Raw genomic sequence first — 24,560 nt, 5'->3', positions numbered from 1 at the left:
ACTGCTTGCTGTGTGCTCCATAATATCTGTGAGAGTAAGGGGGAGATGTTTATGGTAGGGTGGGAGGTTGAGGCAAATTGCCTGGCAGCCAATTTTGAACAGCCAGACACCAGGGCAATTAGAAGAGCACAGGTAGGTGTGCTGTGCATCAAGGAGGCTTTGAAAACCAGTTTAATGACTGGCTAGGCTACGGTGTGACAGTTGTGTGTGTTTCTCCTTGATGCAAGCCTGCCCCCTTCGTTAATTTTAATTCCCTGTGAGCCAACTACCTTCCCCACTTCAATCACAGCTGGCAAAGGAAATAAAGTCACTATTGTTTTGAAACAATGCATTCTTCCTTTATTAATTAAAAAAGAGTGAGATAACTGATAAGATAGCCAGGGTGGGGTAGGTTGGGGTTGGGGAGGAGGGGTGGAGGGAAGGACATTGCTTATTTAGCCACACTACATATCAAAACTGTTTGAATGACAGCCTTCTGCTGCTTGGGCCATCCTTTCGAGTGGAGAGGCTGGGTGCCCAGAGCCTCCCCCTGCCCCTGCATTCTTGGGCATCTGGGTGAGTAGGATATGGAACTTGGGGAGAAGTTGTACAGTGAATGCAGCAGCGGTCAGAGCTCTTGTTGACTTTCCTGCAGCTCCACCAGACGTCTGAGCATGTCCATTTGCTCCCCCATTAGCCTCAGCATTGCATCCTGCCTCGTCTCATCATGCTCACTTAATGCTTTCCTGGATTCTGCCACTGAATGTCTCCATGCATTCAGTTCTGCCCTATCAGTGCACGAGCACTACATGAGCTTGGAAAACATCATCGCGAGAGAGTTTTTTTCATCTTCTAATCTGTGATAACCTCAGGGACGGAGATGATGAGGGGAGCATAGAAACATTTGCACCTGTGAGGGGATAAAAAGAGAGAGTAAAATTTAAGGTAATACATTTTTGAGAACAAAAGGGAGACTCTTTCACAGTGAATCAAGCAATTCACAGCGGACAGCACATGTGATTTAGGTACAAGGTCACATTTTGCCTTTTATATGGAGCGCCTGCTGGTATGGTGACACATCACACACGGCTGGGCAACAGAATTTGGTTTCCAGGCAGCCATGGTAAACCAAAGGGTACGCGGGTTTGGCTTCTAATGCCTTCATAACATGTGAGAATGTTTTCAAACTGCAGCGCCCTCCTTTCCCATAGCAAGCAATGCAGGTTGGGTTTGCCATTTAAAAGGAGGGGCTGTGGTTTTCAGGTGGAATTGCAGCACACACCTTCCCCCACCCCTCCGTTTGGCTATTTGGGACGATCCCTTCCCCTCGCCGCGTGACTGTTCTCAGGGATGATCCCTTTTAGCCAAGCACAAGCATCCCAGTATGAACGAGGTCCTTTTACTGCTCCCTTACAAAAATTCCCCTATTTCAACCAGGTGACCATGAATGATATCACTCTCCTGAGTCTAACACAGAAAGGTATAGACTGAATGTTCCTTGAATGAGAGCAAAACCCAGGACCATTGATTGCCATGCTTTGTGCTGCAGTGATTCCAGACTACTTGCTACTGGCTTGGCGTGGTAAAGTGTCCTACCGCGAAGGATGAAATAAGGCAGTCCTCCCCAGAAACCTTCTGCAAAGGCTTTCAGAGTACCTCCAGGAGAGCTTCATGGAGACGTCCCTGGAGGATTCCTGCTCCATCCCCAGACACGTTAACAGACTTTTCCAATAGCTGTACTGGCTGCAGATGCATCCCAAGTCTTCAGGGAAAATCAAACATTAAACACAATTGCTTTTAAACCCTGTGTGTAGGTACAAATGTGCACTCACCCGAGGTGCCTTCTCCGCATTCAGGGTTGTGGATCCTGCATTGGGTGGGTATTAGCTCCAGGGTGATGAAAAGATCCTGGCTACCGGGGAGAACAGATTCACAGCTTGCCTGTGGCACATTCTCCTTCTCCTCCTCTTCCTCATCCACAAAATCCTCCTCCCTGTTGTGTGAGACTCCCCTCTTGCAGGTGTCCACAGACAGTGGTGGGATAGTGGTAGGGTCCCCCCCTAGAATGCCAAGCAGCTGATCATAGAAGCAGCATATATGGGGCTCTGACCCAGTACGATCATTTGCCTCCTTTGTCTTTTGGTAGGCTTGCCTGAGCTCCTTGACTTTCATGCGGCACTGCTGTGTGTCCCTGTTGTAGCCTCTGTTCATCATGCCCTGTGCGATTTTGCATATATATTATCATTTCTTCTTTTTGATCAGAGTTCTTCCTGCACAGATTCTTCTCCCTATACAGCAATCAGATTCAGTGTCTCTCATTCACTCCATGCTGGAGCTCGTTTGCTATTCTGGGGAGACTGCATGGTCACCTGCGCTGCTGAGATTGCCACGCTGACCAAATAGGAGATGAAATTCAAAATTTCATGGGGCTTTTCCTGTGTACATGGCTAGAGCATTGGAGTTGAAAGAGCTGTCCAGAGCGGTCATATTGGAGCACTCTGGGATAGCTCCTGGAGGCCAATAACGTTGATTTGCATCTGCACAACCCCAAATTCAACCCAGCAAGGTCGATTTTAGCGCTACTCCCCCCTGGAGAGGAGTAAAGAAGCCGATTTTAAGAGCCCTTTAGGTTGCTGAAATGAGGTTGCTTGTGTAGACAAAATTACAAAATAGACCTAACTGTCAGGGGAGAGCTCATTCAGACCTTGCTTACCTCTAGCTTGTTCAGCCACCTGACTGTGCATCCTCAAGGTCCAGTCTTCTAACGGGGATCTCGTCCATGACGTGTGACTGTCTGTATTGCTGCCCCACAGGCACACTGAGAAGACTGGGTTAAGCCACATATAGGCATTGTAGCAATTCCTTTGGCCAGTTCAGTCAGGGGACCATTAAGCCTAATCTAGGATCTGAGTCCCAGGTTGGAAATAGGCAGTTACAAGTTAGAGCTTCTGAAATCCATCAGCATGGCAGTCTCTGTATTCGTCAGGATGTCAGTCTCTCTATCCCAGAGTTGCTGCCCCTCTGTGAGGACACAGCTGTCAGCCCAGGTCTGCCATCAGTCATCTGAGACAGGTACTGGGCTGGAATCACTAGACTAGTCGTGGCAAATGAGGAGGGACCGCAGGGGCAGGTGTTTGCTTCAGGAGGGGGCCAATCTGCTTGTAGGAAGTGTGCATTGCCTCTGCACTGGTCGGAACCATTGTCAGCCTGGTGCACGTCAGTTTCCTGCCAGCCGCCACTGTGCTCCAGGCAGTTCTAAGGGGGATGGACTCTGGGTGACGTTTTCAGGGAGCTATAGCACCAACACATGTAAATTTGTTGCTGATATCAGGCTAAGGCAACCACTAATGACACGGATGACTGTGTTCAGCTCCCAATCACCAAGATGCTTATGTCAGCGTCTGCCCCACTTGGCCTCCTCTGTACAAATCCTGGTGCAACCATAGGACTCTGGTTGCAACAATGATCTACATAGTCACAGTCCATGTCAATAACACCACAATCAGCGCCAGGAATGAGGGTGTAAATCTGTTCCCCGGGAGATTCCTGCCAGCAGTGCGGGGGGTGATCTTTTTCATGAAGTGCTCTAGTGGGAGCAGTAGGACAGACTGCCATCCAGTCTGCCTAGCTAGGTGAGAGCTGGCTGGGAGGGTAGTGAACAAACTTCAAAATTGCCCAAGTGATTAGCCTGGTCAGTGGTGGGGAGCCCTTGACAGGCAGTGGCTGTGTGCAGAGACTGGTCAGACCAGTCAGCACAAGGTGCTACATTCCCCAGTGACAGGAGAAATCAGATGCACAGGAACCCCCCTGAGTGTTTATTCCCTTGTGTGTTTACAGACTCCGGCATCTCAGAAGTGGCTCAGCTCCGACTGGTGAATGGTTCGAGTCGCTGCGCTGGGAGAGTCGAGGTGTTTCATAACAAGAAGTGGGGAACGGTGTGTGATGATGGCTGGGACTTACAGGATGCTGGAGTCGTGTGCAGGCAGCTGGGCTGTGGGACGGCGTTATCAGCCCCACGAGGGGCTCGATTTGGGCAAGGATCTGACCATATTTGGCTGAATAATGTCAACTGCACAGGGACAGAAGCTGCCCTCTCCAATTGCAGGGCTCGGCCTGTGGGAGACAATAACTGTACCCACGGAGAAGATGCTGGTGTCGAGTGCTCAGGTAACCTTCATCCATCAGGTTACTGTGGGTGGTGCAGGGATCGGGCTGGGAAGCTTTCAGCACAGACCCAGCTCTCCTGTCTGAGTCAGGGCTGACTCCAGTGCCCGAGCATGGGGTTAAGGGCCTGTACTGCAGGGAGCCGGTTCAGGGTCACAGTAAGTGTCGCTCTTCCCATGGTATCAGTGCTGACCCCATTTCCCCCAAACAGTTCTTCATGCCTGTGCTGCAGAGAGCAGGCCAGGGGCTCAGTAGAGAGCACTCTTCCCTCTAAGTCAGTGCTGGTTCCACTGCCCCCAGCACAGCACCTAGGGCCTGCACTGCAGGCAGCAGTACGTGTGCCCCTGTGAGAGACCCTCCCCGTCGCTGATAGCTTTGATCCCCCTGCCCCGCTACAGCACAACGGGGCGCTGGGTAACCGTAAACCCCATTTGTGGGATTTGGAGTTGAATGAAACCTGCAACCACTCAGGGATCCCTTTATGAAGTGTGGGGTTCCTATCCCCATCACTCCAGGTGATTTACATCTCAGCTAATTACCTCTGAACCTGGAATATCCCCCACTGCTGTGACTGGAGTGAGGGATCTTCCTCACTTCCTCTCCTACACAGCCCATGAGTTTCTGTGCCCTGTCTCTCATCTACCCTGTTCCACCCCACAGGTGGTTACATGGTAGAGGTGGGGAGTAGGGCTGTCAAGTTATTAAAAATTAATTGTGATTAATTGTGAGATTAAAGATTAATCACACCGTTAACTGCTCCATTACACAATAACGGAAAACTGTTATTTCAATTTTTTTGGGATGTTTTCTACATTTTCTACTTTGATTTCAATTACAACTTAGAATTCAAAAGTGTACAGTGCTCACTTTATATTTAAGTACAAATGTTTGTACTGTAAAAAAGAACCAAAAGAAACGGTATTTTCAATTCACCTCATGCAAGTACTATAGTGCCAGCTCTTCATCCTGAAATTTGAACTTACAAATGTAGAATTATTTACAAATAATAACCTCAATCAATAATAAAAGAATGTAAAATTTTAGATCCTACAAGTCCACTCAGTCCTATATCTCGTTCAGCTAAACGCTCAGAGAGACAAGTTTGTTTCCATTTGCAGGAGATAATGCTGCTTGCTTCTTGTTTACAATGTTACCTGAAAGTGAGAACAGGCATTTACATGGCACTGTTGTAGCCAGTGTTACAAAATATTTATGTGCCAAATTTACTAAAAATTCCTATGTCCCTTCATGCTTTGACCACTATTCCAGAGGACATGTGTCCATGCTGATGATGGTTTCTGCTCGATAACAATCTAAAGCAGTGCAGACCGACAAATGTTTGTTTTCATCATCTGAGTCGGATGCCACCAGCAGAAGGTTGATTTTCTTTTTTGGTGGTTCAGGTGCTGTAGTTTCCGCATTGGACTGTTGCTCTTTTAAGACTTCTGAAAGCCTGCTCCACACCTCATCCCTCTCAGATTTTGGAAGGCACTTCAGATTCTTAAACCTTGGGTCGAGTGCTATGGCTAGCTTTAGAGATTTCTCATTGGTACCTTCTTTGTGTTTTGCGAAACTGCAGTGAAAGTGTTCTTAAAAAGAACAACATGTGTTGGGTAATCATCTGAGACTACTGTAACATGAAAGATATGGCAGAAGGCAGGTAAAATACATAGCAGGAAATACACAATTTGCCCCACAAGGATTTCAGTTACAAATTAAATGAACACATTACTTTTTTAAATGAGCATCATAGAATCATAGAATATTAGGTGTGGAAGAGACATCAGGAGGTCATCTAGTCCAATCCCCTACTCAAAGCAGGATCAACCAAATCATCCCAGCCAAGGTTTTGTCAAGCCAGGCATTAAAAACCTTTAAGGATGGAGATTCCACCACCTCCCTAGGTAACCCATTCCAGTGCTTCATCAACATGCTTCATCGGCATGGAAGCATGTTGTCTGGAATGGTGGCCGAAGCACGAAGGGGCCTGTAACAGTGTTGGGACTCACCACCACAGTGCCTCCCACTGGTGACTCCGGGAATTAGCTCAGTCCAGTAGAGCGCCCCCTCCCAGTGGTGTCCCATGCATCGTCTGGCCCACAGTTTGCTTGTCTGGACCCATGGTGCTCCCAATTTTGTAGCATCCTCTTCGAGGCACTGCCCTCCAGCAGTCCCCTTAATCCATCCTCAGCTGGGGGCGGGGAGTCAATCAGCTGTCTCTCTGCACCCTGGCCAATGTGGGCAACTGCACCCCAAAGTCACACCCCTCTTGGCAGGGTGTTGGTGCAGCCCTAGATGGCCACTCTCGTCAGCGGGGGGTAAGGCAAGGGGGAAGGGGGGACCAAGGCCCGCCCACTACTCTGGGTCCCAACCCATGGACCCTCTAGTGGCAGCCATCCTGCCCTCCTTCTCGCCCTCCATCTCTCCATGTCCCTGGGCCATTTCCCCTTCGGCCCCTCGCACCAGCTAGGCCCTTCCCCTCAGGGCCTGCAGCCTAGCAGACACCAGACTGGAGTTCCGTTCTGTTCCCCAGGGCCTGCCCAGCACTGTGCTGTCCTTGGTGCTAGTCTCTCGGTTCTGGAAACAGACCTTCCCCTCTCGGAAGGCCTGGGACAGAATGCCTCTCCTCTCCCTGAGCAGCTTTTTTATAGGGCTGAGCCTGGCCCTGATTGGCTGCCTCCAATCTGGGCCCTGATTGTCTCCCAATAAGTCCTTCGCTGATTGGCTTCCCGCCTGCGCAGACGCACTGGCCTGCTGCAGCCTAAATCCTCAGGAAGTGGGGCAGCTGCCCCACTACAGGGCATATGAATATTTAGCATGTGCGGCACATAAATACCTTGCAATGCCACCTGAAAAAGTGCCAAGTGAACGCATCTTCTAACTTTCGGGTGACATTGCAAATAAGAAGCAGGCAGCATTATCTCTCGTATATGTAAACAAACTTGTTTGTCTCAGAGATTGGCTGAACAAGAAGTAAGTGTGCAGTTATTTAACAAAAAATAATATAATCTACATTTGTAAGTTTCACTTTCACAATAAAGAGATTGCACTACAGTACATGTATGAGGTGAACTGAAAAATACTATTTCTTTTACCATTTTACAGTGCTAATATTTGTAATCCAAAATAAGTAAAAGCTGTTTTATCTGACACTACACCAACTGGAAAGCTCTATAAATCAGCATTTCTGATCTTCATTAAAATGCCAGTTCATAGTCCGGTTGGCACGGGGCTGGCAGGAGGTTGGGGCACAGAAGGGGGTGCAGAGCAAGGGCTCTGGGAGGGACTTTGAGTGTAGGAGGGTGCTTAGTACACGGGAGGGGGTGCAGGGTGTTGGATCCAGGGGCCACTCACCTCGAATGGCTCACCACAAGTGGTGACCTGTCCCGGGCTCCAGCTACTCCTAAGTGGAGGAGGTGCGTCAGGCGGCTCTGCGTGCTGCCCCCACCCAGTGCCAGCTGCACAGCTCCCATTGGCTGGGAACCATGGCCAATGGGAGCTGCGAGGGCAGTGCCTGCGGGTGGAGGGAGTGCGCCAAGCTGCCTGCTGCACCTCCATCTGGGAACAGCTGGGACAAGTTGCTGCTTCCAGGGAGCTGCCAGAGGTGAGTGTCCCCCAGATCCAGCACCCCGCACTCCATCTCACACCCCAACTGCCTGCCCCAAGCTCTCTCCTGCACCCAAACTGTCTCCCAAAGCCCGTGATACACACCCCTTCCCGCGCCCCAACCGCCAGCTCCGCACTCCCTCCCTCTTAGTTAACTGGCATTTAATGCCGGATAAAACAGCCTTGACTGTAATAATATAAAGGGAGAACTGTACACATTGTATTCTGTGTTGTAGCTGAAATCAATATATTTGGAAACATAGAAAAACATCCAAAACATTTACTATATTTCAATTGGTATTCTATTTTTTAACAGTGTGATTAAAACTGCGTTTAATGGTGATTAATTTTTTTATCACAATTAATTTTTTGAATTAATTGCGTGAGTTAACTGCGATAAATTGACAGGGAGTGAACCCCTAACAGGCTGTTGCAAAGACTGTTCAGACCCATCAGTGAGAGGTGCTATGTTCCCCAGAATCACTCATGATCAGATGCACAGGAACCTCCCTGAGTGTTCATTCCCTTGGGGTGTTTCCAGCCTCTGGCATCTCCGAAGTGGCTCAGCTCCGACTGATGAATGGCCCAAGTCGCTGCGCTGGGAGAGTCGAGGTCCTTCACAACCAGCAGTGGGGAACTGTGTGTGATGACAACTGGGACATAACTCATGCTGGAGTTGTGTGCAGGCAGCTGGGCTGTGGCACGGCATTATCAGCCCCCGGGAGAGCTCGATTTGGGCGAGGATCAGACCGTATCTGGCTGGATGACATTCACTGCACAGGGACAGAAGCTGCCCTCTCTGATTGCAGGACTCAGCCTTGGGGAGACAATAACTGTAACCATGGAGAAGATGCCAGTGTTGTGTGCTCAGGTAACTTTCATCTATCTCCCTGCCTGTTGGTTCCAGTAGGGAGCACTCTTCTCTCAGTCTGTGCTGACCCTAATTCCCCTGTGTGGTTCTATGGCCTGTGCTGCAGGGAGCAGTGTGGGGGCTCAGTAGGGGATGCTCACGCTCTCCTCTTGATGTAAGTGCTGGCCCCAATGCCCTAGTGCGGTGCTAGGGGGCCTGTGCTGCAAGTAGGGGGTGTCAGTAGGGGGCTGTAATGAAGGTAGACTCCCGGCACGGTGCCTCCTGCTGGTCATCTTGGGAATTAGCCCTTCGGCCTTCGGAGCACCCTCTGTTGGTCGATGTCTCACTTGCCTCAGGCTCCTGTGTCTCTACCAGACCCCGGTGTCCCATACCCTGGGGTTCTACCCACTCCAGTACCCCCACACACTGGGTATCCCCTCCCGGGGGAACCCCCACCCTTTACACCCACCTTCCTCAGTGGCTACTGCCAGTCATCATCTAGCCTCCGCTCACTGGGGCAAACCGCAGTCTGTAAAAGGTCACTCACCATTGGCAAGAGGGTTAGACCAGCTACCTCTGTTTAACTCCGGGCTGCAGCCTCTGCAACCCCAGTACCTGTTCTGGCCTTTAAACATGCCCAAAGCCTGGGGATTTGCCAGGCTGGAGCTCCCCAGCTCCTCTTGCCTTTCCCCAGCTCTGTTCTATTCTGTTCTGTTCCCTGAGTTATCAGTCCTTCTCTCTCCAAAGCTGGAGAGAGACTGCCCCAGCTCCTAGCTCACAGCCCTTTTATAGGGCCAGCTGTCACCGCTGTGGCTGCCTTCCCAATCAGCCTGTACTTATTGGCTCTCAGCCCCAGCCCTCCCCAAGGGCTGGCTTTTAACCCTTTCAGGGCCAGAGCAGGATGACTGCCCTGCCTCAGGGGTGCTCTCCATTTGCAGTTGCGCTGGCCCTAATGACTAATGCCGGAAACAGGTAAAACCATGAGCAAAACACCTATCGGTATGCTGGGAAGTGGCTCTCCTCCACCACGTGTGACTGTCTGTATTGCTGCCCCACAGGCACACTGAGAAGATCGGGCTCAGCCAAATCTCTGCATTGCAGCAGTGCCTCTGGCCAGTCCATTAAGGGGCCCATTAAGCCTAGCCCAGAATCTGCGTCCTAGGTTGTAAATGGGCCAGTACAAGTTAGGGCTTCTGAAATTCATCAACAAGCCAGTCTCTGTATCTCTGAGTTGCTGCCCCTGTATGAGGACACAGCTGTCAGCCCAGCTCTGCCATCATTCATCTAAGACTGGTACTGGGCTGGCAGCACTAGACACGAGGGCAGCAATGGCTGCCACAAAACGATGTTACAAAGTGAGTCGTGACAAGTCAGCAGGAACCGCAGGAACAGGTGTTTGCTTCAGGAGGGGGCCGATCTGCTTGTAGGAAGTGTGCATTGCCTCTGCACTGGTCGGAACCATTGTCAGCCTGGTGCACAGCAGGTTCCTGCCAGGCGTCCCTGTGCTCCAGGCAGTTCTAAGGGGGATGGACTTTGGGTGACATTTTCAGGGAGCTATGGAGTCAACACATGTAAATTCGATGCTGATGTCAGGCTAAGGCAACCACTAATGACACGGGTGACTGTGTTCAGTTCCCAATCACCAAGATGCTTATGTCAGCGTCTGCCCCACAGCACTGCACAGATTCACACTAAAGCGAATACCAGCGCCAGGTGTAAGGGTGTAAATCTGCTCCCCAGGAGGTTCCTATCAGCAGTGCGGGGGGTGATCTTTTTAAGTGCTGTAGTGGGAGCAGTAGGACAGACTGCCATCCAGTCTGCCTAACTAGGTGAGAGCTGGCTGGGAGGGGAGTTAACAAACTTCAACGTTGCCCAAGTGATTAACCTGGTCAGTGGTGGGGAGCCCTTGACAGGCAGTGCCTCTGTGCAGAGACTGGTCAGACCCGTCAGCGGGAGGCACTACATTCCCCAGAGACAGAAGAGATCAAAGGTCCAGGAACCTCCCTGAGTGTTTATTCTCTTGGGTGTTTGCAGAGTCCGGCATCTCAGAAATGACTCCGCTGCAACTCGTGAACGGTTCGCATCGCTGCGCTGGGAGAGTCGAGGTGTTTCACAACCAGCAGTGGGGAACCGTGTGTGATGACAGCTGGGACTTACAGGATGCTGGAGTTGTGTGCAGGCAGCTGAGCTGTGGGACAGCGTTATCAGCCCCCACTAGGGCTCAGTTTGGACAAGGATCTGACCATATTTGGCTGAATAATGTCAACTGCGCAGGGACAGAAGTTGCCCTCTCCGATTGCAGGGCTCAGCCTTGGGGAGAGAATAATTGTACCCATGGAGAAGATGCCAGTGTCGAGTGCTCAGGTAACTTGCATCCATCACGTCACTGTGGGTGGTGCAGGGATTGGGTGGGAAGCTTTCAGCACAGACCCAGCTCTCCTGTCTGACTCAGCACTGACCCCAGTGCCCCAGCATGGTTCTAAGGGCTTGTACTGCAGGGAGCCGGTTCGGGGTCACAATAAGTGTCGCTCTTCCCATGGTATCAGTGCTGACCCCATTTCCCCTACACAGTTCTACAGGCCTCGGCTGCAGGGAGCAGAATGAGGGATCAGTAGGGGGCACTCTCCCCTCGCAGTCAGTGCTGAGTGCAGTGCCCCAGCACAGCACTTAGGGCCTGCCCTGCAGGGAGCAGTATGTGCGCCTCAGCGAGAGACCCTCCACGTCGCTGATTGCTCTGATTGCCCTGCCCTGCTACAGCACAATGGGGCTCTGTGCAACCGTAGATCCCATTTGTGGGATTTGGGATCAAATGGAGCCTGAAGACACTCAGGGGTCCCTTCATGTGGGTTTCCTACCCCTGCCACTCTGGGTAATTTCCATCTCAGCTACCTCTGAACCTGTAATATCCTCTGCTGTGACTGGAGATAGGTTTCTTCCTCATTTCTTCTCCTACACAGCCCATGAGTTTCTGTGTCTGATTTCTCAGCTGCCCTGTTCCACCCCAGAAGCGGCTGCATGGCAGTAGTGGGGAGCAGGGCTGTTAAGTGAAAAAAAAAATGTATTGTGATTAATCATGCAATTAATCGCACCTTTGCACAATAATAGACTACCATTTATTTTAATTTTGGGGGGATGTTTTCTCCATTTTCAAATATATTGAATTCAATTACAATACACAATACATAACAGGAGATACACAATTCTCCCCCAAGGATTTCAGTCACAAATTAACACATTATCACCATGATGTCCGAAGCATGAGGGGGCATATGAATGGTTAGCGTATCCAGCATGTAAATAACTTCCTATACCAGCTGCAAAAGTGCCATGCCAACGCCTGTTCTAACTTTCTGGGGACATTGTAAATAAGAAACAGGCAGCATTAAATCCCATTTATGTAAACAAACTTGTTTGTCTGAGCGATTGGCTGAACAAGAAGTAGGAGTGAGTGGGCATGAAGGCTCTAAGTTTTACATTGTTAAATGCAGTTATGCAAGAAAAACAAAATCTATATTTGTATTTTGCACTTACACAGGAAAGAGATTGCACTACAGTACTTTTATGAGGTGAATTGAAAAATACGATTTCTTTTATCATGTTTACAGTGCAGATATTTGTAAACCAAAATAATAATAAAAAGTGAGCACTGTACACTTTGTATTCTGTGTTGTAATTGAAATCAATATGCTGGAAAATGTAGAAAAACATCCAAAATATTTAATAAATTTCAATTGGAATTCTATTGTTTAACAGTGCAATTATGTGATGGGGTCAGGACTCACCACCACTGGCACCTCCTGCTGGTTGCTCTAGGGATTAGCTCTTGTCAGCTACCAAGTGCCCTCTGTGTGTGGTGTCTCACCCGTTGTCTGCTCTGCTGGTTTGGGAACCACGTTGCTTCCCGCTAAGTGGTGTCCTCTTTAGGACACTGCCCTCTGGCAGTGGCCACTACTCCACTCTCACCCCCTTCCAGGGGATTGTGTGTGTGTGTGGGGTTAACGACAGCCGTGCACTTCCTTCAGTGGCCAACCACAACCCCAAAGTCTAGCCTCTCACCTCAGGGGCAAGTTGCAGTCTGTCTCCACAGTCCTCCATGGCCAGGTGCAGTGCAAGGGAGGGACCCAGGCCGACTTGTTACCCTGGGTCCTGACCCAGGGACCCTCTAGTGGCAGCCTCTCTCTGCCCTCTTTCTCTTCCCTCTTGTCCGCCTATCTTCCCTGGGCCACTTCCTCTTTGGCCCTGTGCACCTTGTCAACCCTTTTTAGCAGGGGCTGCAGACTGGAAGGTAACAAGATCAGAGCTCTCTTCTGCTTCCTGGAACCTCCCCAGCACTGCTCTTCTAAGGTGCTACCTCCTTTCCTCAGGCACCAGTCCTTCTCCCTTGCTAGTCAGGGAGAGACTGCCTTCTTCTTTGCTAGGCAGCATTTATATAAGACTCAGCCTGACCGTGATTGACTGCCTCTTCCTTGGCCCTGATTGGCTCTCCACAGGCCTTCACTGATTGGCTGCTGGTTTGTGCAGCCTCTCTGGTCTATCCCAGACCTTTTCCTCATGGAGTGGGGCAAGCGCCCCACTACAGATTAAAACTGTGATTCATTTTTTAAATTGTGATTAACTTTTTTGTGTTGATCGCGTGAGTTATCTGCGATTAATCGACAGCCCTAGTTTGAAATAAAATATTTCAGGTATTCCGCACTTTCTGAGAATGACATTTTCCTCGAACCTCCTCTAGCTTTTCTGTTTCTGGTGTTGACACTCACTTACTTCCTCACTGCTGGAGAAACACAGGCCCAGCACCAGACACAATCCGTAACTGCCGACAGTGGCGGGGGGGGGGAATGAACATGCTATGTATAAGTCAAGCAGCAGCTCGGGGGTGGGGATGGGGGGCATGTGACCCTGCACCCAGATGGATCAGGTATCATGGGGTAGCTGTGTTAGTCTGTATCCACAAAAACAACAAGGAGTCTGGTGGCACCTTAAAGACTGACAGATTTATTTGGGCATAATAAAATTATGCCCAAATAAATCTGTTAGTCTTTAAAGTGCCACCAGACTCCAGACTGATCAGCTACTCTGAGACTGAGTTAACTGTGATTAATTGACAGCTCTAGTGGGGAGTGAACCCCTAACGGGCAGTTGCAGAGGTTATTCAGACCCGTCATTGGGAGGTGCTACGTCCCCTAGCATCGCTAGTGATCAGATGCACAGGAACCTCCCTGAGTGTTTATTCCCTTGGGGCTTTGCAGACTCAGGCGTTTCAGAAGTGGCTCAGCTCCGATTGGTGAACGGCCCAAGTCCCTGTGCTGGGAGAGTCGAGGTGCTTCACAACCGTCAGTGGGGAACCGTGTGTGATGACAGCTGGGACATAACTCATGCTGGAGTCGTGTGCAGGCAGCTGGGCTGTGGGACAGCGCTATCAGCCCCAGGTGGAGCTCAGTTTGGGCCAGGATCAGACCATATCTGGCTGGATGATGTTCACTGCACAGGGACAGAAGTTGCCCTCTCTGATTGCAGGGCTCGGCCTTGGGGAGAGAATAACTGTAACCATGGAGAAGATGCCGGTGTTGTGTGCTCAGGTAACTTGCATCCATCATGTCACTGTGGGTGGTGCAGGGATTGGGCTGGGAAGCTTTTGGCAGAGACCCAGCTCTCATAAGTCAGTGCTAACCCCATTTCCCCTCCACAGTTCTCCATGCCTGTGCTGCAGGGAGCGGGATGGGGGCTCAGTAGGGGGTGTTCTCCCCTCGCAGTCAGTGCTGGCCCCAGTGCCCCAGCACAGCACTTAGGGCCTGCGCTGCAGGGAGCAGTACATGCGCCTCAGTGAGAGACCCTCCACGTCGCTGATCACCCTGATCTCCCTGTCTCACTACAGCACAATGGGGCGCTGGGTAACGAAGATCCCATTTGTGGGATTTAGGGTCGAATGGAGCCTGCAGCTGCTCAAGGGCAGTAGAAACCTGGGACCCCTTTATGAAGTGTGAGGCTCCTATCCCCGTCACTCCAGGTGATTTCCAACTCAGCTAATTACTCCTGAACCTGTAATATCCCCCACTGCTGTAACTGGAGACAAGGTTCTTCCTCACTTCCTCTCCTACACTCATGAGTTTCTGTGCCTGGTTTCTCAGCTGCCCTGTTCCACTCCAGAGGTGGCTGCATGTCAGTGGTGGGGAGTAAACAGGCAGTTGCAGAGGCTCTTCAGACCTCTCAATGAGAGCCGCTACATTCCCCAGGGTCACTAGTGATCAGATGCACAGGAATCTCCCTGAGTGTTTATTCCTTTGGGGCATTTGCAGACTCAGACATTCCAGAGTTGACTCCACTCCGACTGGTGAACGGTCCGAGTCGCTGTGCTGGGAGGGTCGAGGTGCTTCACAACCAGCTCTGGGGAACCGTGTGTGATGACGGCTGGGACATAACTGATGCTGGAGTCGTGTGCAAGCAGCTGGGCTGTGGGACGGTGTTATCAGCCCCAGGTGGAGCTCGATTTGGGCCAGGGTCAGACCGAATCTGGCTGGATGACGTTCACTGCACAGGGACAGAATCTGCCCTCTCCAGTTGCAGGACTCGGCCTTGGGGAGACAATAACTGTAACCATGGAGAAGATGCCGGTGTTGTGTGCTCAGGTAACCCTCCATGATGTTACTGTGGCTGGCACAGGGATCGGGCTGGGAATCTTTCAGCACAGACCCAGCTCTCCTGTCTGAGCCAGCGCTGATCCTAATTCCCCAAGATGGTGCTCTTCCCATGGTGTTTGTGCTGATCTCATATCCCCTGCACGCTTCTACGTCCCTGAGATGCAGGGAGTGGCATGGAGGTTCAGTAGGGGCACTCTACCCTCACAGTCAGTGCAGATCCCAATAGTCCAGTGCGGTGCTAACGTCATGTGCTGCAGGGAGCAGCTCAGGGACCACCATGAGAGCTGGATGTCAGTGGTGGTGATTCAGCCGAGGACAGGCAGTTGCTGTGTGTGGAACCCATTCAGATCCCTCATTGGAAGGTGCTATGTTCCCCAGCATCTGTAGCAACCAGAGGCAGAGGAACTTCCCTGAGTGTTTATTTCCTTGGGTGTTTGAAGGCTCAGGCATCTCAGAAGTATCTTTGCTCCAGCAAGTGAATGGCCACAATCGCTGCGCTGGGAGAGTTGAGGTGTTTCATAACCAGTAGTGGGGTACTGGGTGTGATGGCAGCTGGGACTTACATGATTCTTGAGTTGTGTGCTTGGCTGTGGGACGGTGTTATCAGTGCCACATGGGGCTTGGTTTGACAAGGATCTGACCATCCCTGGCTGGTTGATGTTAACTGCAGAGGGGCAGAAGCTTCTGTCTCCAAATGCAGGGCTAGACCTTAGGGAGACCATAACTACAATTATGCGGAAGATGCCAGTGTTGGAGGTTGGAGTTACCTGAGCACACATTACACTGTTGATGCTGCAGAGAGCCTGTTGATAAGCTCAACAGAGCATGTTTTCCTGTCTAAGGCCTGGTCTACACTAGGGGGCGAGGTCGATGTAAGATATGCAACTTCAGCTACAGGAATAGCATAGCTGAAATCGATGTTTCTTATTTTGACTTACTTCTCGTCCTCATGGCACGGGATTGATGTCTGTGGCTCCCCCTGTCGACTTCGCTACCACTACTTGCCCTGGTGGAATTCCGAAGTCAACGGGAGCATGTTCGGGGATCCTTCTATCACGTCTAGATGAGACGTGATAGATCGATCCCCGATAAACCAATCGCTACCCGCAGATCTGGCGGGTAGTGTAGACATACTCTAAGTTAGTGCTGACCCCAATGCCTCAGCACTTTGCTATGGGTCTCTACTGCAGAGATGGGTATGTGTGCTGTGGTGAGAGGCCTTCATCTCTGCTTGATTGTTCTAGTTTTTAGAAAATTGATAAGGGAAGCAAAGGGACACAATAAGAACTCTATGGCCAGCAAAGTTAATGGCAACAAGAAGGAGTTTTTAAATTATATTAAGACCCAAAAGTATCCTGACAATGATATCGGTCCATGCTTAGATGGAAATGGTAGAAATATCAATAATAATGCAGGAAGAGCAGAAGTGTTCAATAAATATTTCTGTTTTGTATTTGGGAAAAACAGATCATATAGTCTCACCCTATGGTGATGATAACACTCTGTTCATTCCTCTAGTGTATCAGGAGGATGTTAAACAAAAGCTGTGGAAGTTAGATCCTTTAAAATCAGCAGGTCCAGATAACTTGCATCCAAGGATTTTAAAGCAGATGTGTAAGGAGCATGCTGGACCGTTAATGTTGATTTTCAATAACTCTTGGAGTGCTAGGAAAGTCCTAGCAGCCTGGAAGAAGGCTAATGTTGTGCCAGTTTTTAACAAGGGTAAAAGGGATAACTCAGCTAATTACAGCTAATTACAGGTCTGTCAGCCTGACATTAACCCCAGGCAAGACAATGGAGTGACTGATATAGGAGTCGATCAATAAAGAATTAAAGAAGGGTAATGTAATTGAACATGGGTTTATAGAAATTATTTTCAATTATTTTTGCTGTCCGTTGGCCACTTTTTAATCCATTGGATCTGGGCTATGTTGGTTCTGAACAGTGTTAATGTTTCTTATCAGAATGTCTAACTTCTTAAAGAGTCTAAGTATGTGCAACCTTCTGGCAGGTGGAGCTGGCAGCAAGGGTCAGGGTCCATACAAAACAGAAGAAACACAATACAAAACAAAAGAAAACAGAACTGGCTCAAGCCCACACCGATTGGGGAAAATTAAACATCACCCTGGGCACCTCGCAAAGGCAATATTTGCCAACTTGCAAGCATTGACTCTGCCTATAGCAAAGAAAATATCTAATAAAAAGGCAAAAGGAACCCGTGTTAATTTGGGAAAACACCATAACCACCATTTGCAAGCATATGACCACGAGTAAACACCCACCCCAGAGTATGTTGGGCAAGTGTCCTTTGCCTCATTCAGATTGTGCTTACATATAATGCATAAATACTGTTATATTTATCCACCTAACCTGTAATCCTGCTTCTTCCCAAAGGCAAAACAGGAATATTCATCTCCCATGTCTGCCTTTTCTGCATCCTTATTGACAATTTTGCCGTCCCTGCCATGCATCGGATCTAGGCCATTCCTAAGATTTCTGTTTGTTCCCAATACATTACAAATACTACTTTTTACTGTAGTTACTCCTTTTTGATCTGCGTCATTAGCTAATTTTAAGGGTCAAGTGGATTGTTTCTGTTCAACGGAGAGCTTGAAGATTCTGTAGCTAAGTGGGCAGACGTGATCCTGCGATGTATAAGTGGGAGAATATCAAGTAAGAGGAGGGAGACAGTTATTGACATTGCTGGATTTCTGCAACACAGTCCTGGTTATTTACAAAGCATGTACAAAGTCCTGTCTCGCTGAATACAGCAGAAATCAAACAAAAGGAGAGAGTTTCATTGCTCACAGTTCAAAGTCTCTTTCAGCCCATCCTGACCCCAAAGCTCTTAGCATTTTTCAGACGGTCACATGATCAGCGATTCTCTGGCTCTGTCTGGGCTTCTTTGCTCCTTCTCTGAATCATTCTCTGTAACTTAAAACTAAGATAAAGATTCAGCATCGGCCCCATCTGTTGGTATTGGTGCTGTCTGCACTGATCGCTAGAGCTTTCCCCTCGCCCCTGCCAGTTAAATGAGAATTTAAAACAATAACTCCTAGGAACCCAGGTACTCTGCTATCCACACAGGTTTCCTTGTCACTCTGCATGCTCGAGTCCTGTATTCACTCATGGAGACATCAGTCTTAGTTGGATCTAGATTATCAGTGAGTTCAGGGTTCATGCCCTCTCGGTGAGGCCTATCTGTTGTGGACAGGCTGTCTGTAGAAGATGGCAATGTGCTGAGGTAAACTGCATTCACTTGCTTTTGGTATCAGCAAGGATAGTTGTTCAGCTTTTAATGACCACGTAAAGTCCTCTCCAAAAAGGAGTAAGTTTGGGATTCTTTTCCAGGATGCTTTTTCCAGTCATATAGCCGCTGCTGCAGCTTCTGTCCTTCCTGCACGGACATTCCATTCTCCTGTCTCCTGGCATCTCATGTCTGGCACGCTCCCTTCCAGCTCATCTTTTCCTCCACCTGCTGGAATGCTGTCCTCGGGCACTGAGATACGACCAGGGTTATGCTACACAATTACTTCGGTATAACCACGTTGCTCAGGGCTGTGAAAAATCCACACCCCTGAGTGACGTAGTTATACTGACCTCAACTCCCCATGTAGAAAGTGCTATGCTGGCAGGAGAGCGTCTCCCGTGGACACAGCTCCCCACCTGCTTTTGAAATATCTCAAGGTCCACAAATGAAAAAAGTTTGAAAGCCCCTGGCTTAGAGCATCTTCATCAGAAGTGTTATGACAGCAGCTGTGCTGATGCAAGTTTATAGTGTCACCTGCCTTAAAACTGCAGTGTATCTCTGACCTGTACAGGTGCAGGGGTCCTGTCCAGGTCTTGCTGCTGAACATCAAGTCACTGAGAAGCCTGGTGGGAAGCAGCCCAGGGCGTACTAGCTATATTCCTGTGGGAAGTTGGTGTGTTTCGGTTGGAGCCCTGCTGACTAAGTGGCGGAGTGCTCCACCACTGTTAGGGCCCTGGGCTGGGACCCAGTGGAGCATGGTGGGCACAGGTCCCCCTACTCCAGCCACCCCTTCGCCTCAGGTGGTGGCCCATTGGCTCTGGCCACAAAGCCTAACATCTCTCTCCCCCATGAATAAGGGCAACTCTATTGACTCTGGCCATTGGGCCACACAGCCCTGAGGGAGAGGGCACCCGTATCAATCCTTACCATTAGGTTTTCTACCCCTGAGAGTGAGGGCAGCCGAATTGACTTTGACCACTAAGCTATACAGTCCTGGAGGCAAAGGCAATTATATTGGCTCTAGCCATTTGGCCTCACCGCCCTGAGACAGAGGGCGGCTCAGAGGATGGGGTGCACTCACCCCACACTGGATGGGGTTCCCTCACTCCATCACAGGTGACTTGATCACAGGCTATAAGTACCTATATAGGAAACAAACTATCCAGCTGAGAAGGGTATAGTACGATCCAATGGCTGGAAGTTTAAGCAGTACAAATTCAGACTGGAAATAAGGCATACATTTGTAATGGTGAGAGTAATTAAGCACTGGAACAATTTTCCAAGCATCGTGATGGATTCTCCATCGCTGGCCATTTTTGAATCAAGACTGAACGTTTTTCTAAACCATCTGCTCTAGGAATTGTTTCAGGGCAGTTCAGTCTTGTGAGATTAGAAAGTTGGCAACCCTGCCTTCTTGCCATGGCTCAACGGGAACAGTGTTCCCTACGCTTTCCATGCCCGACTCTGCTGAGTGCTCACTAACTGTAAAGCAAGTCAGGCTCCACCCCCCTGCCCTGTGTGCACTCTGGTCTTCCTAAATGAGGAGCGTTGCCTGACTGTTGCATTAGTCATAGTGGGGCCTTGAGGAGTGTTTCTGGGAAGAGGAGGAACTGATTACGCAAGTCAAGCGTTTCTTTGGTGTAATCTGGTTTATTTACAAAGTCCTGTTTCCCTGAACACAGTAGTAACAAGCAACAGCTGGCAGTTCCCTTGCTGTCAATTTCCAGAGCCTGCCTCTCCAGCCAGTCCTGTGTCTCAAGGCGCTACTTTTCCTGTGTCACTAGAGATCAGATGCACAGGAACCTCCCTGAGTGTTTATTCTGTTGGGTGTTTGCAGGCTCAAGCATCTCAGAAGTGGCTCAGCTCCGACTGGTGAATGGCCCTAGTCGCTGTGCTGGGAGAGTCGAGGTGCTTCACAACCAGCAGTGGGGAACTGTGTGTGATGGCAGCTGGGGCTTGTCCGAGGCTGAAGTTGTGTGCAGGCAGCTGGGCTGTGGGACGGCGTTATCAGCACCACGTGGGGCTCGGTTTGGAGAAGGATCTGCCCGTGTGTGGCTGGATGAGGTTCAGTGCACAGGGGCAGAAGCTGCCCTCACCGAATGCAGGGCTAAGCCTTGGGGAGAGCATGGCTGTAACCCCGGAGAAGATGCCAGTGTTGTGTGCTCAGGTAACAAACAGGGTGGCAGGAGCCTGTGCTGCTGGAAGTGGAGCGGGGGCTCTGCAGAGGGTGCTAAACCTGGGCGTCAGCCTAGGTGTGTTGGTGTGCATGTGCATTTTGGGTTTTGTGTGTGGTTGTCTCTGTACCTGTTTCTGGCAGTGTCAGGATTCCCTCCCCACTCTGAACTCTGGGCTACAGATGTGGGGACCCACGTGAAAGACCCTCTAAGCTTATATTCTACCAGCTTAAGTTAAAAACTTCCCCAAGGCACACATTCCTTTCCTTGTCCTTGGACAGTATTGCTGCCACCACCAAGTGATTTAACCAAAAATTCAGGGACTGGTCACCTGGAATCCCTGTTCCCCCCAAATATCCCTCCAAGCCCCTTCACTCCCTTTCCTGGGGAGGCTTGAGAATGATATACCGTTTAAGCACAGACCAGACCCTTTATCTTTAGAACACTAAAATCAATCAGGTTCTTAAAAGAAGAACTTTATTATAAAGAAAGAAGTAAAAGAATCACACCTACAAATCAGAATGGAAGATAACTTTACAGGGTAATAAAAGAATTTAAAACACAGAGGACTCCCCACTGGACTCAGCTTCACAGTTACAAAAACAGAAATAAAACTACCTCCTAGCATAGGGAATATTCACAAGGTAAAACAAAAGATAACCTAATGCATTTCCTTGCCTTACTTACAATTTTTGTTATCTTAGATGGTTCATTTCAGGTAGGTTTTCAGATGTTGTACCTGCGTGGTCTCTCTCTCCATCTGGAGAGGGAACAAACAAAGAGAGCACAAACAACCCTTCACCCCATTTGAAAGTATCTTCTTTACTTATTGGTCCTTCTGGTCAGGTGCCAACAAGGTTATTTGAGCTTCTTAACCCCTTACAGGTGAAGTGATTCAGTATAGCTGCCCAGGAGGAATTTTATGCTACTCTTTCCTTTATATTTATGACAGGCAGTGTTTGTGCAGGTGTGTGTGTGAAGGGGTGCGCACGGGACAGTCTATGAATATTTGCATACATATTTGGCAGTGTGTGTGCATGTGGCAGTGTGTGTATTTGAGGCAATGTGTGGGTGTGCACAGGGACGTATGGGGGTTGTGCATGTGTGTGTCTGCTTTTGTGGCATTGCATGTAGGGGGTGCAGTGTGTGTGTTTGTGAGTGTGTGCACACACAGGGGTGGGGTGATATAAAAATGGCTCCTCTCTGCTCTGTGCAGAACCCCCTATCCCCCCACATGCGGTGCTGTGTATCCAGGCACCTGGCGGCTGGGAACAGCCTCTCATGCCCTGTGCTTTGTGTTTCAGATCAGGGCCAGCTGAGGCTGCAGCTGACGAGTGGCCCAAGCCCCTGCTCTGGGCGAGTGGAGGTGCTGATTAACAACACCTGGAGTGCCGTGTGTGATGCCGGCTGGGGCCTGCCAGAGGCAGGGGTGGTGTGCAAGCAACTGGGCTGTGGCACAGCGCTGTCAGCCCCAGGGCTTGCTCAGTTCGGCCACGGGGCCGGCGACGTCTGGCTGGAGGGTGTGAGCTGCTCGGGTCAGGAGTCTCTCATCAGTGAGTGCCAGCTGAGCCGGCTGGGTCCCAGGCTGTGTGGACGTGGCTCCGAGGCCAGCGTGGTGTGTGCCAGGCAGGCCGGTGAGTGACCAGCGTCGTAGCCATGCCCATGTTCCTGCATTCAGGGTGGGTGGGAGTGACACCCTGGTTGTCCCAGCAGTTTCCATAGCCTTGCTCAGCCTGAAGCACCACTCCTGGCTCTCTGAGCAGCCTTCTTCACCACGGGGCTCCCTCTCCTGCCAGCCCTGGCTCTGGTGCTGGAGGCTGTTATCCCTGCAGGCAAATCCAGAACACAGATCTAGGGGGCAGAGAGCCTGTGGGGTCTGGAGTCAGCTCTGTGTGAGACTGTGGGATGGGGCAGAGAGGTAACCTCAAGGTGGGTCTGTGGAGTGGGGGTCAGAATTGGCCCCATAGGGGCTGTGGGGCAGAGGAGGGAGTCAGCCATGGGCAGTAGTGGATTATCCAATGGGCCTTCTGGGGCCCGCACCCAGGGGTCCCAGCCAATTGGGGGCCCCAGAAAAATGGGTGCCCCACCCCCAGCAGAAATCCGCCATGGGGCAACAGAAGCCCAGAGCTCTAGCAGAAGCACCAGGTGAGGGGGTGGGGAAAGCCGCCGTGCCCTGAGTTCAGTCCCCAGCAGAATCCACCATGGCAGGTGGGTGGAATGGGGGAATCCCCAGCTTGGGTGACCAGGTGTTCAGTTTTTGACCGGAACATCTGGTCAAAAAGAGATCCTGGTGGCTACGGTCAGCACTGCTAACTGGGCCATTGACTGTCCGGTTGGCGTCGCTGTGCAGCAGGCCTGGCAGGCTCCCTGCAGCTCCCAGGAAGAAGCTGGCATGTCTCCTCTCCAGCTTCTGCACGTAGGGCAGCCAGGGGGCTCCACACGCTACCCCTGCCCCAAGCACTGCCTCCGCAGCTCCCATTGTCCAGGAACCAAGGGCAATGGGAGCTGCAGGGCTGGTGTCTGTGGACCGAGCAGCATGCAGAGCCACCTGGCCACACCTCCGCGTAGGAGCTGGAGGGGGGACATGCCGCTGCTTCTGGGAGCAGCTTGAGGAAAGTGCCACCCGGATCCTGCACCCTGACCCCCTCCCAGGCCCCAACCCCCTGCCCCAGCCCCAGTCCTGATCCCCTTCCTGGCCTCTGAACCGCTTGATCCCAGCCTAGAGCACCCTTCTACACCCCAAACCCCTCATCCCCAGCTCCATCCCAGAGCCCACACCCCTAGTCGGAGCCCTCATCTCCCTCACCATGCCCCAACTCCCTGCCCCAGCCCTGATCACCCTCCCACCATCCAAACCTCTCGGTCCCAGCCCAGAGAATCCTCCTACACCCCAAACCCCTCATCCCCAGCCTCACCCCAGAACCTGCACCTCCATCCAGAGCCCTCACATCCTCCGTACCCCAACCCCCTGTCCCCGCCCAGAGCCCTCTCCCACCCTCTGAACCTCTGAGCCCAAGCACAGAGCCCCCTCCTGCACCCGAAACCCCTCATCTGCAGCACCACCCCAGAGCCCACACCCCTAGTCAGAGCCCTCATCTCCCTCACCATGCCCCAACTCCCTACCCCAGCCCTGATCCCCCTCCCACCATCCAAATGTCTTGGTCCCAACCCGGAGAACCCTCCTACAGTCCAAACCCCTCATCCCCAGCCTCACCCCAGAACCTACACCGCCAGCCAGAGCCCTCACATCCCCTGTACCCCAACCCCCTGTCCCCGCCCAGAGCCCTCTCCCACCCTCTGAACCTCTGAGTCCAAGCACAGAGCCCCCTCCTGCACCCGAAACCCCTCATCTGCAGCACCACCCCAGAGCCCAGACCCCCAGCTGGAGCCTGCACCCCTTCCCACACCCCAACCCCTTGCCTCAGCCTAGAGCTCCTACCTGCACCCTAAATCCCTCATCCCTGACCACATCAGAGTCTGCACACTCAGCAAGAGCCCGTACCCCTCCTCCCCAGCCCCCTGAGCAAGCCTGGTGAAAATGAGTGAGTGAGTGAGGGTGGGGAGAGCGAGTGATGGAGGGGGGAAGGAGAGTGAGCAGGGGCAGGGCCCCAGAGAAGGGGTGGGGCATGGGCAGGGCCTCAGAGGAGGAGCGGGGCAGGGGGCAGGGCAAGGGTGTTCAGTTTTGTGGGAGTAGGAAGTAGGCAACTGCTGCGGCCCCAGGACTGGAGGGGTGCTCGCTCTCCACTGCAGCCCCGGGACTGTGGCGGGGGGGACAGAGCTTCTCCAGCCTTTGTGCTGCAGTGCAGAGGGGGGGCAGTGAGGAGCACATGGACTGTGAAATGCATTGTGGGGCTGCAGTGGGGGTGGAATGGGTCAGGACTGTGGGTGGAACATGGGCA

General features: G+C 51.1%; 1 protein-coding gene across 1 annotated transcript in view; it reads left to right on the top strand.

Annotated features, from left to right (window-relative positions):
* The window catches only part of LOC127036951 (deleted in malignant brain tumors 1 protein-like), a 42,357-nt gene extending 19,841 nt beyond the window's left edge, over positions 1-22,516 (top strand). Inside the window, exons 4-9 of the mRNA XM_050928237.1 lie at positions 10,634-10,963; positions 13,849-14,178; positions 14,896-15,225; positions 20,325-20,654; positions 21,966-22,295; positions 22,425-22,516. Of these exons, the coding sequence (XP_050784194.1) occupies positions 10,634-10,963; positions 13,849-14,178; positions 14,896-15,225; positions 20,325-20,654; positions 21,966-22,295; positions 22,425-22,516 (1,742 nt within the window). The remainder of the gene's footprint in view (positions 1-10,633; positions 10,964-13,848; positions 14,179-14,895; positions 15,226-20,324; positions 20,655-21,965; positions 22,296-22,424) is intronic.
* The last annotated feature ends 2,044 nt before the right edge of the window (positions 22,517-24,560 follow it).

This window comes from Gopherus flavomarginatus, chromosome 18 (genome assembly GCF_025201925.1).
Source record: "Gopherus flavomarginatus isolate rGopFla2 chromosome 18, rGopFla2.mat.asm, whole genome shotgun sequence".
NCBI lineage: Eukaryota > Metazoa > Chordata > Testudines > Testudinidae > Gopherus > Gopherus flavomarginatus.
The sequence above is the reverse complement of the archived record's forward strand: the minus strand, read 5'-3'. Positions and strand labels throughout refer to the sequence as shown.